Genomic DNA, 14169 nt, shown 5'->3' with positions numbered 1-14169 from the left:
ATTTATACATATACGTATGGAAAAAAAATTTCAGCATGTTTTAAAGAATGTTGAAATGCCATAACTATGGCACATTTACAAATACTTGTCGTCTTGTTTACATTTAGAACGTATGCCATCAGAAGGATAAGAGACGCCTTCAGAGAAAACAAGAATATAAAAGATTCTGAAGAAATAGAAGAACTAGTGAATAAAGCAAAAGCAAACCTAGAGATTATTCATCGGCAGGTAAGTTTACTTTATTTCTTTATTTTTAGCAAAGAGTTGTTCACTCATCTGTCATTACAGATGGGAAAAATAGATCCTTGCTTAAAATATCTTTGGATGAACAGTGGTGTGTATGTCTGAGTTAGAGGGCATGGGAAGCATCTGGTTCTCCTTGATGGCTGCTGTAGGGAATTTAGAGATTCTTGTTCCATTAGCCTGAACAGGCCTTGCTGTCAAAAGTTTACGTGTGCTTCCCTTACCTTCTCTGCTGTTAGTTTTACTACCTCTTCACTTTGTTCCTCTGTTCTGCATTAATATTCCCTTTAATCTGTTTCCTCTAGCTCACATATATTACACTTCCTTTCCTCATTTTTCCCTCCTTCCATCATAGGCTTAGAAGAGTGGCTGTGACCACCACTCTGAATAGTCTTGCCTTTGGTGTTTATTTTTCCCCAGCTCCAGATACTTTGTTGGAACAGTAGCAGAATAAGAAAATCCTAAGGTGAATTAAGCAAATGCTTGCTAAATTTATCTAAGAAGGGTGATAGATTTTCCTTTGGAAGAAGCTGAGTCACTGCCAATATATTTCTCTGGCCTGTTTTGAGTAGCGTTTATAATATCTTTATTCCTTCCACTGGGTACCATATCAATTAGATATGATTTATACTTCAGTAAACTTTAGATACTTAGTTACTTTTCAAACATACTGTCTATCTAAAAGGACCACTGGAAATTTGGATAAAGAAAGCTCCTTTTCCTGAACTCTCTAAGGGTACTTTCAATCTCTAAACTGTCTCTCCTTGCAAAGACTGCACTTACTTATGCTGGTCAGAGCTCAGTAGTACTTTTAAATGTTGTAATGGACATGTTTCTCCTGGCTTTCAAGAGTCAAGAAGATATTTCTTAAGCACTTGGTCTGCTATAACATGGTTTTTACAACCAGCAGGTCAGTTAGCTATATTCTTACGTCAGTAGGAAATTAGGCTCTTTGTTTTGGCAATCAGGTATGAAAGTTTTGCTGCAAGTTAAATTATTTCTTTGGAATTTCTTCTCACAGGAACAAGTGTTGTTTTAGGAGTATGCAAAGTGGTAAACAATAGAAAGCATGCTAAGATTTCCACTTGTTTGTGATTACAAATACTCTAGAGTTTGTGTTCCTGCAGATTTGTTGTATTTTTTAACCCAAGGATTCCTATTTTTGTATTAAAAAAGGTTTCTTGAAGATACAATTCTGATTAGATTGATTCAATGCAAATATATTCAAATGTCATTTTTTTCCCATACCTGTATATGATGAGTAGCACTTTCAGTTCTTCTTCCTGAGGGTTTATCTTGGAGAGTTTTGATATCCAATGTATGCAGATCCTATCTGCAAGGAGGCATTAGAGGCTGGAGAAGATGATGAACAAGGAGGTGGCAAAACATAAGAAAACGTGAGGTCAGATTCTGCCACTTGCAGAAATCAGCATCAAAGAAGTAGATGTTATGAACATTGAATATCCCATAGCGAAATGCTCGAGAAAATCTTTTCTGGATTGTAGCTGAGATAAATTTCTGTCGGTATGTCAGAAAATTGCTCTGTGATGATTGTGAGTAAGAATACAAACATTCTATCCTTGTCTAAGAAATCAGAGAGACACTAGTGAGTCTACCACACTAACTATTTTGTTATGAAATGAATGACTGAAGTGGTATTAAATTTATTTTTGGTTTAAAAAAAATCCTAACTGGGACCTAATTGGCACAACTCTTTTATGATCACAAATACTTTTCCTTTCTGAAAAAGGTTCAATATCAAGATATCAAAGCACTAGAAATAGGTGTGAAGTACTTTTCTCACTTTATAGATATGAAACTGGGATGCTGAAATGAGGGACCAGATTTCTAATACCTTAATGTTCAGTGTACCCCAGCTTGATATGGGTAGGATTTGATTCTTACTGGTTCTATGAGCCTAAATAAAAAAAGGCAGTTCTAAGTCAGATGCTGGATAAGTCTTACTAAAACAAAAGCTTTCCAGCTTTTCTTTTGAGAAAATGAGATTCTACTGACCTGTTTGAGTGTCGTAATAGATCTGGGATAGCGTTTAAAATAAAACTCATCTCTTCTGACTGAGTCCTGTGAACGCACAGATTATCTTGTTACTGTAGACACTGAAATTAGCTACCACTTCTCTAAAAGGGAGTGTTGGCTGGGGGCCTTTTTCCTCTCTAGGGTGTGGATCTTGCCTTGCACCTTTTATGAATTTTTTTGTTTACCTTTAGGACTGTCAGTTAGTTTCAGATAGGTCTTTCAGCTGCGTTGGAAAAAGTAGGAATAACAGGCAGGCGTATTGGTTTAATTAATGTCTGACCAATATATCCACTCACTGTCCTTTCTGAAGGAGTAAATTGGGTTTAATGACTTCTTGTGTTCATTGGCTACTAGTGCTAGTGAACATCTTGATCGCATATAAACACATACATATTCATACACTTACACAGATATGTCTATGTCTAATGAGCCGGTACATGAACTATAAGTAACCATATTATACACCAGCCTGTATTTTGCACTGATAAAAATGTTGTGCATTTAATGCTTTGTTCAAGAACATAATGGCAATAAAAAATTAGACAACACTTATTATTTTCTCGTAGCAGGGATTCTGCTTTTTTCATTACACCAACAGAACCATTTTTATCTGCTACTTTTTCAATTTTGCTACTTTATAATAATGGCAAAGAATTTATTGGAGAAGAATTTTTTCTTGACTAAAGATTGAGAGAAGTCCTTGAGAGATGTATTTTGTCCTACCATGTAATACATAAATCTTGCTTTAAAAGCTTTAAATTTTTCAACCAAGAAGAAATTTGGAGGGAAATAGGGCATGTGGCTTTCCAGTTCTCATTAGTAGCTCCACATGAATTTTCCAAATATGAAAATCTCCCCATGTATGTTTTAATTTTACTAACATTTTCAAACTACAATGTTTAATACAATTATCTTAAATATACTATAAACAAGCAGTTTGTCAGCAAACTGCTCTAAATGTCTATCTTTCTGTTATGCATTTGTTTCTTGGGGAGTATCTTTGTCACTAGGACGTATCAGTAGAATGCAGTTATTACTAAAGTCACAGGATTTGTTTGTCTGTTTTTTCAAATCTCAACTATTTAAGGGGTTTTCCCATAGGCAAAAACAATATGCTAAAGTAGTTTTCCGAGTATTTGGATCACATTTTGGTATCATTCCATGTAAGGATTTCAGGAAAAAGTCCTTGAAAGAATTTCAGGAAAAATCAGGCATATTGAGGAGAGAGTTAGATGCAACTTCCCCTTTTTAACACTGCTACATCATGCTACATAAAATAAAATTAATTTAGCAAGATAATTTTTGAGATGTGTGTTCCTGGATCACTTGTTGATGCTTGGGTAACTTAAGATTTTTTTTGATGAGTTCCATCCGGCCCAAAAACAAGTTTTACTGAAAAAAAAAGAGAACCATTGTTCTTTGCACAATTTCTATTACGTTTCAGTGTCATCTCCATTTCAGCTGTAAAGGAAGAGATAAATATTGAAAAAATAGGAACCCTCTTTATCATAAAGTATGCCTGCTTTTCATCAAAACTATTAGAAACCTTAGAGTCTCAATTCATATTAATATTTTTCAATGTCAAATTTAATCATGTTCTATGGAAAAAAAGATTCATTCTTGCTCACTAATTGAATGATCTAAGTAATGAAGTCATCTGACATTATTAAGAGTTTATATTTAAAACTAACCAAGCATTATATAAAGTGCTTTTATTTTTAAATGCAGAAGCGCTGAAGCAAACATGAGATATAGTGTGCATTTTTTTACTAAGTTTGGGGTTTATTATGATGTAGCACATCTTGGTATTGCTGACTTTTTCATAGCATGTCGATAGAAATTAAATAATATCCCGCTTTGCTGACAATTTGTTGTTACTCTGAAATCAAATTTATATTCACTTTACATTCTAATTTATGGTTTAGTCATCAAAGTGACCATTGAAGTGTAAGGTTCATAAATAACTATTTGAATCAGCCTGGTGGGAAATGTGAAATTGTGACAGATTACTGTCATTTTTTTCATGTCAGTCACTGTACAATTTGCTTGAATGCTATGAAAGTAGCTTTATAAAGCTGAAAAGCATGGAAGAAAATTAATCTCCACCTCAGTCCTCTTCTGCTTGTTATTGGTTTTGATTTAAAAATAGGTTGGCTAAAGGAGGAAACAACTTGGATTCTTTTCTCACCACAGTTTCTGGAGACTTTTGTGTTTAATGTGTAAACAGCACAATTTGTCGCATCTTCCTTCTAAGAAAGGCATTGTGAGAAATGCATTGTCACGAGGAAGTCTGAAATAGAAAGTTTAAAAAGTTTTGAGGCTGTCTTTGAGGTCCTTCAAGAACATGGGTTATTGTAACACTGCATTGTAATGGCACCACTCATGGGACCTAGTATCGGTCATTCCCAGCTATGCTAATATGACTTCATTTGGGAGTAATTGTTGCTATTTGAATGTATAAGTGGTAGGAGAGTTTGCCCTGAAACGTTACTCCTGTTGCTGAGATTAAAGATTTACAGAAGCCACTTTGAAAATATGAGAATACCGTGAGTTTTGGAAGTCTTCCCTAGTTTTCTTTGTGGCACACTATCTCAAGTTTTGAATTTTATTAGTAAAATGAAAGCTGTATTAGACCTGTGTGCACTAGTTAATTGCCTGCTTTAATTTCGAGGACGTTTCATTCTTACATATTTTTCTTCCACAAATACCTTCTTCTCAGTTTTAGATTGAAGCTGGAAAGCATTATTCACCTTGTTGTCCAGCTAGGAAGAATTATTCTGGATTTTCCGGCAGATCTGAAGGCTTTAGTACCAATTGTACTATTTTTGATATCACACAACTGAAGTACTCTTCAGTAAAACAGTTTTGACATTTCACAACCTTTGCTTGTCCTTTTAAATAATCCAAACTGACGAGAATCATACTTTACACAGATCTTTAGCATGGAGACAAAAGACACATGGTGAACTGTTAGGCAGTCAAGACAGGAGGGTCTGCTTGCTTTAGAGCTAGTCGGTCATAGGCATGTTCTAAGAGAACAGATGGACAGTGAAGATTTTTCTTTTTCATATGGTTTGAAATGTTTGACCTCAAGCTTGATTTTACTTACAGTTTATTTCAGATGTGTAAAAGAAAGAAGGAACATGGTTTTTAAGTATAACTCTGTTAGAAAGGTTCCACTGATAATAATAAATATTGAGTACTTGCAGCATTTTTCATGTTCACATCACTGCAGTATCCTTTGATTACAGCAGTTTTAGCTCTGTTTCTTTAACAAAATGCCTCATGGCTATGCCTTGATAAAAAAAACAGTGTCAGACCTAGTATGAGAAGTCAGTCTCATATTCCTGTGTTTATCCATATTTGCATTTCTATTAAATATGGTTAGTATGGCCTTTTTTTAAAAAAAAGATAGTGAAGTAAGAACAGTTTTTTCGTTTTTTTTTTTTTAAGCCACATCGCCAGTGCAGCTGTACATAGCCAAAGTACTGCATCCTGAGGCATCCGTTGGCTGTATATCATCTTAGCAATATCATAGATTCAAATAACAGTTGAATGGAAGTGGAGATGATATTGAATGTGTGTACTGATACAGCACTCATATTACTATGAATTGATAATAATGTATCTACAGTATCTCTAATTCAAAATAGTATGAATATTAAATCATGTTTAAACAATATTAGCAAGACAAACAATTTCAAATATAGTTACTCTAAGAAACAAAAGGTGAAAATACCTTAGTGTATGGCACCTGCTTTGGATTTTATTACCTATCTTTTGTGGTTTTATCAGCAAATACTCCCATTGTTTTCCATAGTTCAAGTCTCATAATTCTGTGATTGATTTGCAACAATAGCAGGTAAATTAGTAATTGCTAAAGTGTATGTATTTCTGGATTGAAAGCGTATAGGTTAAGCATTCAGAGGACTGATACCAGCTTACACAGTTGGGAGTGAAATCAGAATTGACTGTCTCGAAGAACTCCTCAACCCTCAAGAGAGACTCTGTACCTGATGGTACCTGTGTCTATACTGCAGAGCCCTGCAGGCTGTGTGCCCTTAGCAGGAGAGCGGTTGTTATGAAAATTCTTACTAGTAGTTTCAGTTTTAGGCTACAAGTCATATTGCTGTTTAGAGTTTCTGGCTATTCATGAAAGTTGCAAAATATTATATAATATCTTCACTGCAGCAGTTCTGAAGCAAAGAAGGAAGAATAGCTGGAAAAACTTTGAGCAGGGTGTTCAGTGCGGAGTACTGCTGTTCAGAAATGTGTCCCTTGCATTGTCCTGTGAACAGCAAGTTATGTTGGTGCKCTAAGATTGGGTCAAGTTTGTCACTGGAGGAGAGTTTTAAAATCACAGATTCATTTATTATGTTTCTTAACAAGTATCTTGAATAATATTTTTACAATTTTCGGTTTCACTTCTCAATGGCAAAGATCTATTTTTCTCCACAAATTAATAGACTTAACAGCTCTTTATCTAAGAGGAATGTTCTTGGAAGTTCACTGCTCTTTTACTAGTGTCGTGTATTTGTATCTGTTGCAGTTGTAGCTACACCTTCCAACTGGGATAGACCCTACATTATGCACAGAGGAGACTGTCCCTACCTCCCACGCATTTTGTTTTTTAAAACAAGTTTAAAAGTAGGGGAGAGTCCAATGCTATGTTTTACAGCAGAAGAGCAGGAGATGAACAGGATGATGAGATGATTTCTCATGATCCCATTAAAAGAGTTTAATCAAGTCATTGCACAGTATTGTTTTTTTTAGAAGTATTAGAGCATCTGTACACTTTAAATAATTGCAAAGCCATGTAGAAGTTAGCTATACTGAAAGTGGTTAGCATGACTCTCTTCCACTTTTCTTGCCCCTAGTCTGTTGCAATACTGGTAATCAGTTTTTAACTGCCTTAGCAGATCGTGACTTCTCACCTGATCAGTCTCCTAAGTGCATTTACCAAAATTATGCTGGCAGCTTGTGGCTAAGCCAAGCACTGAATTTGAATCACTGCCCAGTGAGKGTAGGAGAGGTTTGGGGGATATTTTGTGTGTTCTTTTTTAATCCCAAAGTTCTTTTGGGTGGTTTTTATTTTAGATTTTTTCCTTGAAGTGATGTATGTCCTCTGTTTCATTCAAGTTGCACTTACTTTCTAGCTTATATGAAACCAGAACTCAAAAAATACACATCTATATGTTTCTTCTTTTATAACAGTAACCCAGAAGGAGTAATACAATGAAAGAAAGAACTGAAATCCTCAATCTATGTTAAGTTTCAGTGTTTTTACTTGGAAAGATATGCAGATGTCACTAACACTTAATGTAGTCAGGAAGGGGAAAATATAGGATAGGATGGATGGCATTTGCGAGGGTGTTTTTTTTGTTTTTTGTTTTTTGTTTTTTGTTTTTTTTTGTAAAAGAAAGAAAGCCTGAAATTGAAGTTGAAATGGGAAGGCATCAAATTCAGAGTTATACTGTTTTTGTATTACAGTATGAGAGTAATTGTATTTTTGTCTGCTGATTGACCATAAGCTTTGGGAGTAAGGGTGGGGGGTGAAGAGGAAGAAAAACAAGGAGAAAATTGAAGTAGGAGTCACTTTGAAAAAGCTTTGGTAAATTTGAACTGAAACCCAGGTGAATCAGAGCTTGGCCCTTAACAGGACATTGCTAACAAGATAAGATCTCCTACCAACTTTTTCAAATAGCTTTTTCAGCTTGGCATACGGGATAGTTTTGGAGATACGCAGTATTGCAACAGATGCCAAAAGCGCAGAGCTGTCATATCAGCTTAATTTCAAACATCTSAATGTGCAGAAAGTGTAGCAGACGTTTTACCCCTTTTCAGGAGGTTTTGCTTTCCAGCTTACCGCTGTTTGAGTCTCCAGAGCAGTGTTACTCTTTAGACTTTCATCTAACTCTCCTGATGCAGAACAAGATTGTACTTTCACAAATGATTTGCTGTTGTTTGCCCTGCTAACTAAATTACAAGTGGCAGTTTCTGTTTTACGGGCAGAAATTATTACATACAGAAATCAACCCTGCTTTGGAAATAACCTTTAGGCTATGAGCAAAGGCAATTCAGAGTTAGTATGAAACTGTCTTTCTGGTGTAAGAGCCATAGTGGAAATGCTTTGTTTAAAACACAGCACTTGACGTACACAGTAACCTTTCCTAAAAAAAAAATAAAAAAAATACAGACTGTTGAGTGTTGGCAGCTGCTTTTAAAATACTTTAATTATCTGCCATAAAGAGATCTCATTTTTTTAGTTACATGTATGTAGTGGCTAATYCAGTGAGGTTGGGACCTTACCACACGTAAGAAGTAGTTATATAACGCATCCAGAGCTGTGAGCGTCTGATGTTATGCACAGAGGAGGGCTATCTGAAGGGCAAGAGAAGGACTTATTTTCTAGTAAGCAATTTAGCTTGGCAGCATGTAACACCTCATCAGATCAATATTAGATGTAAACTTCCACTCAGAAAAAAGTAAGTTTCACCAGCTTGTCTGGTCAGTAACTTCTAGAAACAGTCAGCAGTGCTGATTGAACCAGTCTTTGTGGAAGAAAGCCTCAGAAAAAAGGAAAATTCTCATTTCAGGTGATGTGCTCATTTACCATTTGTCTTCTTATGCTTTCTACTTTCCCATGTTCAATCCCAAGAGCATCCACCCAGTGTATAAATGAATACAGCCCACAGGGATGGCTGTTGCAACAAAATTTCAAGTAGACCTCTTCCAAATGAGGTGAATAGTAGCAAGTGCCTGGATGTCTTAAGGTAAACCTAAAACATTGCCAAGGGAGGGAAGGTAGAAATAAGTGCAAATCTTTTTGATCAAAGCTCAAATGCCTTCTGCCATGTTTATAATCTCACTGTGTGATCTTGAGTTGATGTCTGCTGTTCTGATTTGTAGTGGTGCCAGTTGAGGGAGGGTTTGGATCAGAGTTTCTAATATTGAAGTATATTCATCTACTCAGCATGTAGCAGCTTTATTTTATGTACTTATTTATTTATTGCTGTGTGGCATCCTGGAGATGCCAGTCTGCTGCAGAGCTGAAAGCTTGTGGAGGATCTGGTTTTTACCAAACAGAAAAGAGAAGTGTGGCCGTGTTTTGTGTATTATTTATGAAACATATCACCTCATGAAAACCTTACATGTGTTTTGCAACTCATGTCCCTATCAGAATGTAAATCTCTCCTGATTGTCACTTTCCAGTGATGGTATCATGGAGTAAATCAGTTTGAAGTATGGCTAGGTCTTGACAAAATGATGCTATTTTGGGGACTTCTGAAAAGCATGAGAGAGATAACAGTGCTCTTGTTACAGTGGTGAGCTCTATTGTGACCTTCCACAGTTAGTTGCTTTTTAATTTGTTGTTGTTTTTATTTTTCCTTCCTTGCTGAGAAAAAATGGAATTTGCTGTTTTCTTTCTGTTTTTGTACTGGTTACTGAAAGGAGACAGTGTCAGGTTCAGCAGCATCCTGGCTGAGGGGACATGTTTCCCTCCAGGTAGAGCTTTGGCACATTTGTCTGGTGCCTCAGATTTCCAGGACTGCCTTCTACTGCCCTTGAACTTCACCCTGTAATTTAGGATGATGATGTTGGTGTTGACATCCTCACTATCCTACCAGTCACCTACTCTTGTAGGCTTGGTACGCTATTGTCCTTTTAATGACATTTTTCCCCTCATGCTCAGTCATTAATCTCCCAGCAAGTTAGAAATACATTTTTTCTCTTTACAGCTAACCGAGGGAAGAGAGAACATTTGAGCTCCTGTGTGAGCAACTTGCCTTCTTTCCTGGCCTTTCACATGGCCATGTTCCCCCCCACCTTCAGCATATTGAATATACAATATGGAAAACCTTCTTCTGTCTCTCTAAATCCGATGCCTTTATTCACTTCTTCCCTTGCTGGTTTGTCAGGTCTAAACAGTTTACTCTTGTCTTCATTCTCTGCAGAAGGCCAGCCGGGAAAAAGTTCTCTTTGTCCTATTTGCTCCATGACTCCAACTTCACTCCTCTTTTTTTATATAGCCCTCTTGTTACCTTCGTGCTGCTTCTGTTGGTTCAGTCACTAAGACTCTTTCCTTGTCTCAGTAGCTAAGATGCCAATTATTTTCTTCATTTAAAATTGCCCGTCAAAATTAGATCCATTTACAAAACCCACCAACATTAACTGTCATTTAATAAAAGTTTAATAAAAATAACAGGTTTTTTTAAACTTTCTTCAGTTCTTTTTGTCTGGTCTGTTTACATGCATTGGTAATCTTCTGGGGGTCCGTGCCTTGATTACGTCTGTGTTTTAGCATAGTACCAAACATGTTGTCTGTCACTAGTACCATTTGACCAAGTTTTGCGGTTAGGTAGATTCACAGTCATCTAGCTTTATTTTTGGCAATCTCTTCACATAAAGCTCTTTCAAACAAGTAAGTTTTATCATTCACAGGTTATCTTTCAATTTTATTGTTTTTACAGTAATTTGGATTTTGTCTAATGTCTCTGTATTAAGCTGCTTATATTTGCTAGACTCCAGTATCGGTATGTCTGATCCAGGCCACTGGAAGTTTAAGCAAGAAAGACTTTTTTTCTAGATAAGAGTGTAGTGAGAAGTTTAATTAGTGTTTACGCAGTCTCCTTGGTACTGCTGCATTGCTGCTGTCTTTAGCTCTGTGCTTTCTGAGGTAAGCCTTTTTTTTTTTTTTTTTGGTCATTAAAAGCTATAGCTGCAGTGCCCTTCATCTTGGTGACAAGCATTATGCCAGAACATTAGTTCTGAGAGCAAGTAAAACCAGTAAGAATAAAAGAGCCCAAATTTATCTGGTCATATTTAAATCACAAACTGACTGATTCCTGTTAGTATTCTCCCTAGGGTATCAGATACATGCATTGCTTTCTTTTTCTTTTTTTTCTCTAAGGTATAGACTGCCTGAACATCCTCCCTATGTTCATTTTGCAGAAAGTGAGCTGTTAGGTCTAGTTTTCAAGTTCACTGTTATGACTTGGTCACCTGTGGAACGTGTATGAATATATACTTTGAAACAAAGACCTACTATTTATCCTGCAAGCGAGGCCTTGTCCTTGACCAGAGCTTTGATGAATATTACAATATGGCTGAATGTGTTCATAGACTTTCTCTCTTGAGTATAATTCACATGCTGACAGTTGCTTTGGCAATATTTAACCATTTTTCATCAGATTATACGGTTAATGAGAGCATTACATGACCTGATCACTTAGCGTCTTCTGTTAATACAGATCTTGTTTGTATTTCTGTTGATTTTATTGTTGACCCAGTGCTTTGGTTATGTGTTTAAATGAACTTAATTTTAATTGAAAGCACTTTTTTTTCTTGCAGCTGTCTAATTTCTGTGTTCATTTGTCAGTAGTGAATACTTACTGAGGGTGATTACTCTCTAACTGCTTGTGCCAGTATACCTCTGGGAGGTTAATCAATCTTGTGCTTTTTAATTGACTTCAATAATGTGTTTACATTTATCAATATTTCTTAATTGTCAAGTTATAACAGTGGAACTTCAATAATAAATCATGCCAATGGTTAACTTCATATATTAGAAATTTAAGAGTCTGCTTAAACAGTTTGACATGTTGTAAATTGCTTTTAAATGATTTGTATGTATGCTTATGGGGGAAGAGGAGAAAAAATTGGTATGAAAAGTCATGTGCTGTAGAGTACACTGAAGAACTAATCCATTGAAATGACAGTAAAATAGCTTTACCGCATATATGGCATGTGTTACAAGAAAAAAAGGAAGCAAGTCTTTTCAAAGTGCTATTTTTGGAAACATTATTACTAATAATTTTGTGAGTGTGGTAGTACATGTACATTTGCTGTGCTATCCCATCAGACTTGTCAGGGCTGGAGTTGTTTCCCTGCTTCCCTCTGTATAAGCAAGGCAAAGGGCAGAGAGAATTAGTATTACTACCACTATTCTACAGAAGTAAGACTGAACTCTCAGGGATGAAAACACCCTGGTTTTAGCTATACATTTGAGCACATGCCTGTCCTGAAGACAGGGGCGTGGAAATGAATGAGGCTACTTCTGTTTAAAGTTAAGCATGTATTTAAGGACTTTGCTGCATTGGGACCTACATTATTTGTCCAGGTTCCCAAAGTATGATTGCTGCAGGAATTGAAGTCTTCCAATACTGTCTATCCCAGTCTTCCTGTATCATGTAGCTCACTCTGTTCTCTGTCCCCAGTAGACTGAATAGCAGTAAGCTATAGAAGAAAATCTGCTTAGAGAGAAAGCTGACTGCACTATTTGTGTCTGTCATATGACACTTTAGTGGCTACACTGAAGACAATTTGAGAATTAAAAACCCTATCTAATGAGCAGTAAAGCAGTACTTAAAATTTGAGGTAGTTATTTTCTTGCTAAGCAGAGCCAGTGTGACTGAACATCAGAAAGGGAAAAGAAAAAGCAGGGAAGCAGCCATTTATTTGGCAGGGGGGGGTGTCACTTTTACTTCTTTTTTTCTTAATTTAGCTCTTAACAGCAAACTGTGGAGGTTTTCAAGTAAACATACATGTACACACAAAAATTAAGGTAAAAGTCATTAATATTGTTACATTTAAATATTATATAAAATTAATTGTTTTCATAGCTTACTGGATAGGGCCTAATTTCACAGTGCAACTTGTCTTGTAGAAGGAACTGTTGACTAAATTAATTGTTATTTATCAATCGTATTGAAATGCTGTAAAATTAAATGGTATTTTAGAGTCAGAGAGATGTTCCACTTGCTGAAGTTGAAAATTAGATTAGAAAAACACATGCAAGTGTTTTAGGAAAGAACAGCAGGTCATGAGTTGAAAAAGTGGATAAGGAATATGACCAACATCTTTGAACAATTAGAAGACCTCTCAGGATATAGGAAAAGCTCTATGGTGTGACAGGGATGAGTAAAAAATTCACCAGGATCTCACTCCTAGGAAACAAAAGGACCAGTTTAAACACCCAGATCTTGATGAAGGTGACAAAGTTCCTGTTCATTTGAGCAATTCAAGATCAGCCAGGTCATCGGCCCCTTTCCTCCTGCCTTGTTCTCCTCCCCAGTTTCAAGGTCCCTCACGCAGTAAGAAGAACTGGTTATGCTGGTAGCTTAGTATTCAAAAACACTGTGTTTTGCTGTATTTCAAATAAGATGCTGTTATTTGATTATTATTGTTGATAGATTTATATTTTTCTGTCACTAGTTTGAACATGCATAAAAGAAAAATGGTTGCCCAAAAGGTGAGTTATTGTAAAGCCTGATGCCATCCTACCCATTGTCATGCTTGCAAATGTTCGAAGCAGTGAATTAGGCTTCTTCCTCCTTTTTTGAATGAGACAAGACTGATAAGACACAGCTGTCCAAGGAACTAAATTACGGCGGTTACCAAGTCAAATCACATTAAAGCAAGGATGTTTAATCAATCTCTTTGTGAAGGGTAAAGCAATTCAGAAAACAAAACCATTGATGATTTCTTTATAGTGGCAGATTAAGTACAATTGTGTTGTGTATAGAGGGCTTTGTGGTAGGGTACTTATGTGAATAAGTTAGATCTAGTTTCAAAGGTATGGCTAATCTCATGGCATGTTAGCTGAGACACTGCTAAATAGGTGCACAGTGTCTGAAATGGAGGTAGTTTTCATCCAAACGTAGATGAGTGAGCTTGGATCAATGTACTAATTTGAGAATACATGTCTTTTAAGAAGTGGTGACCTTTCTAGGGTATTTAAATTGTATTTGCATTTTTGGTTTAAAACCTGCTAAGTTACCTGAGACTTATATGAAACTAAATTTAATTTGGCTGTTGGCATGAAGAATGCAAAATTTTGTGTAAATTAAGCTCAGAAGGACAATTTTCATGTACTGTCCTCCAAAAATA

General features: G+C 36.1%; 1 protein-coding gene across 1 annotated transcript in view; it reads left to right on the top strand.

Moving 5' to 3' along the window:
• LYRM4 (LYR motif containing 4) overlaps positions 1 to 14169 on the top strand; it is a gene marked incomplete at its 5' end in the record, with an annotated part of 97651 nt that overhangs the window by 21994 nt on the left and 61488 nt on the right. Inside the window, one exon of the mRNA XM_026069704.1 lies at positions 108 to 228. Coding sequence (XP_025925489.1) covers positions 108 to 228 — 121 coding nt within the window. The remainder of the gene's footprint in view (positions 1 to 107; positions 229 to 14169) is intronic.

This window comes from Apteryx rowi, unplaced genomic scaffold (assembly GCF_003343035.1).
Source record: "Apteryx rowi isolate R43461 unplaced genomic scaffold, aptRow1 scaffold_3, whole genome shotgun sequence".
Classification (NCBI taxonomy): domain Eukaryota; kingdom Metazoa; phylum Chordata; class Aves; order Apterygiformes; family Apterygidae; genus Apteryx; species Apteryx rowi.
Note: the sequence above shows the minus strand (reverse complement) of the source record. Positions and strands in the feature narration are given on the sequence as shown.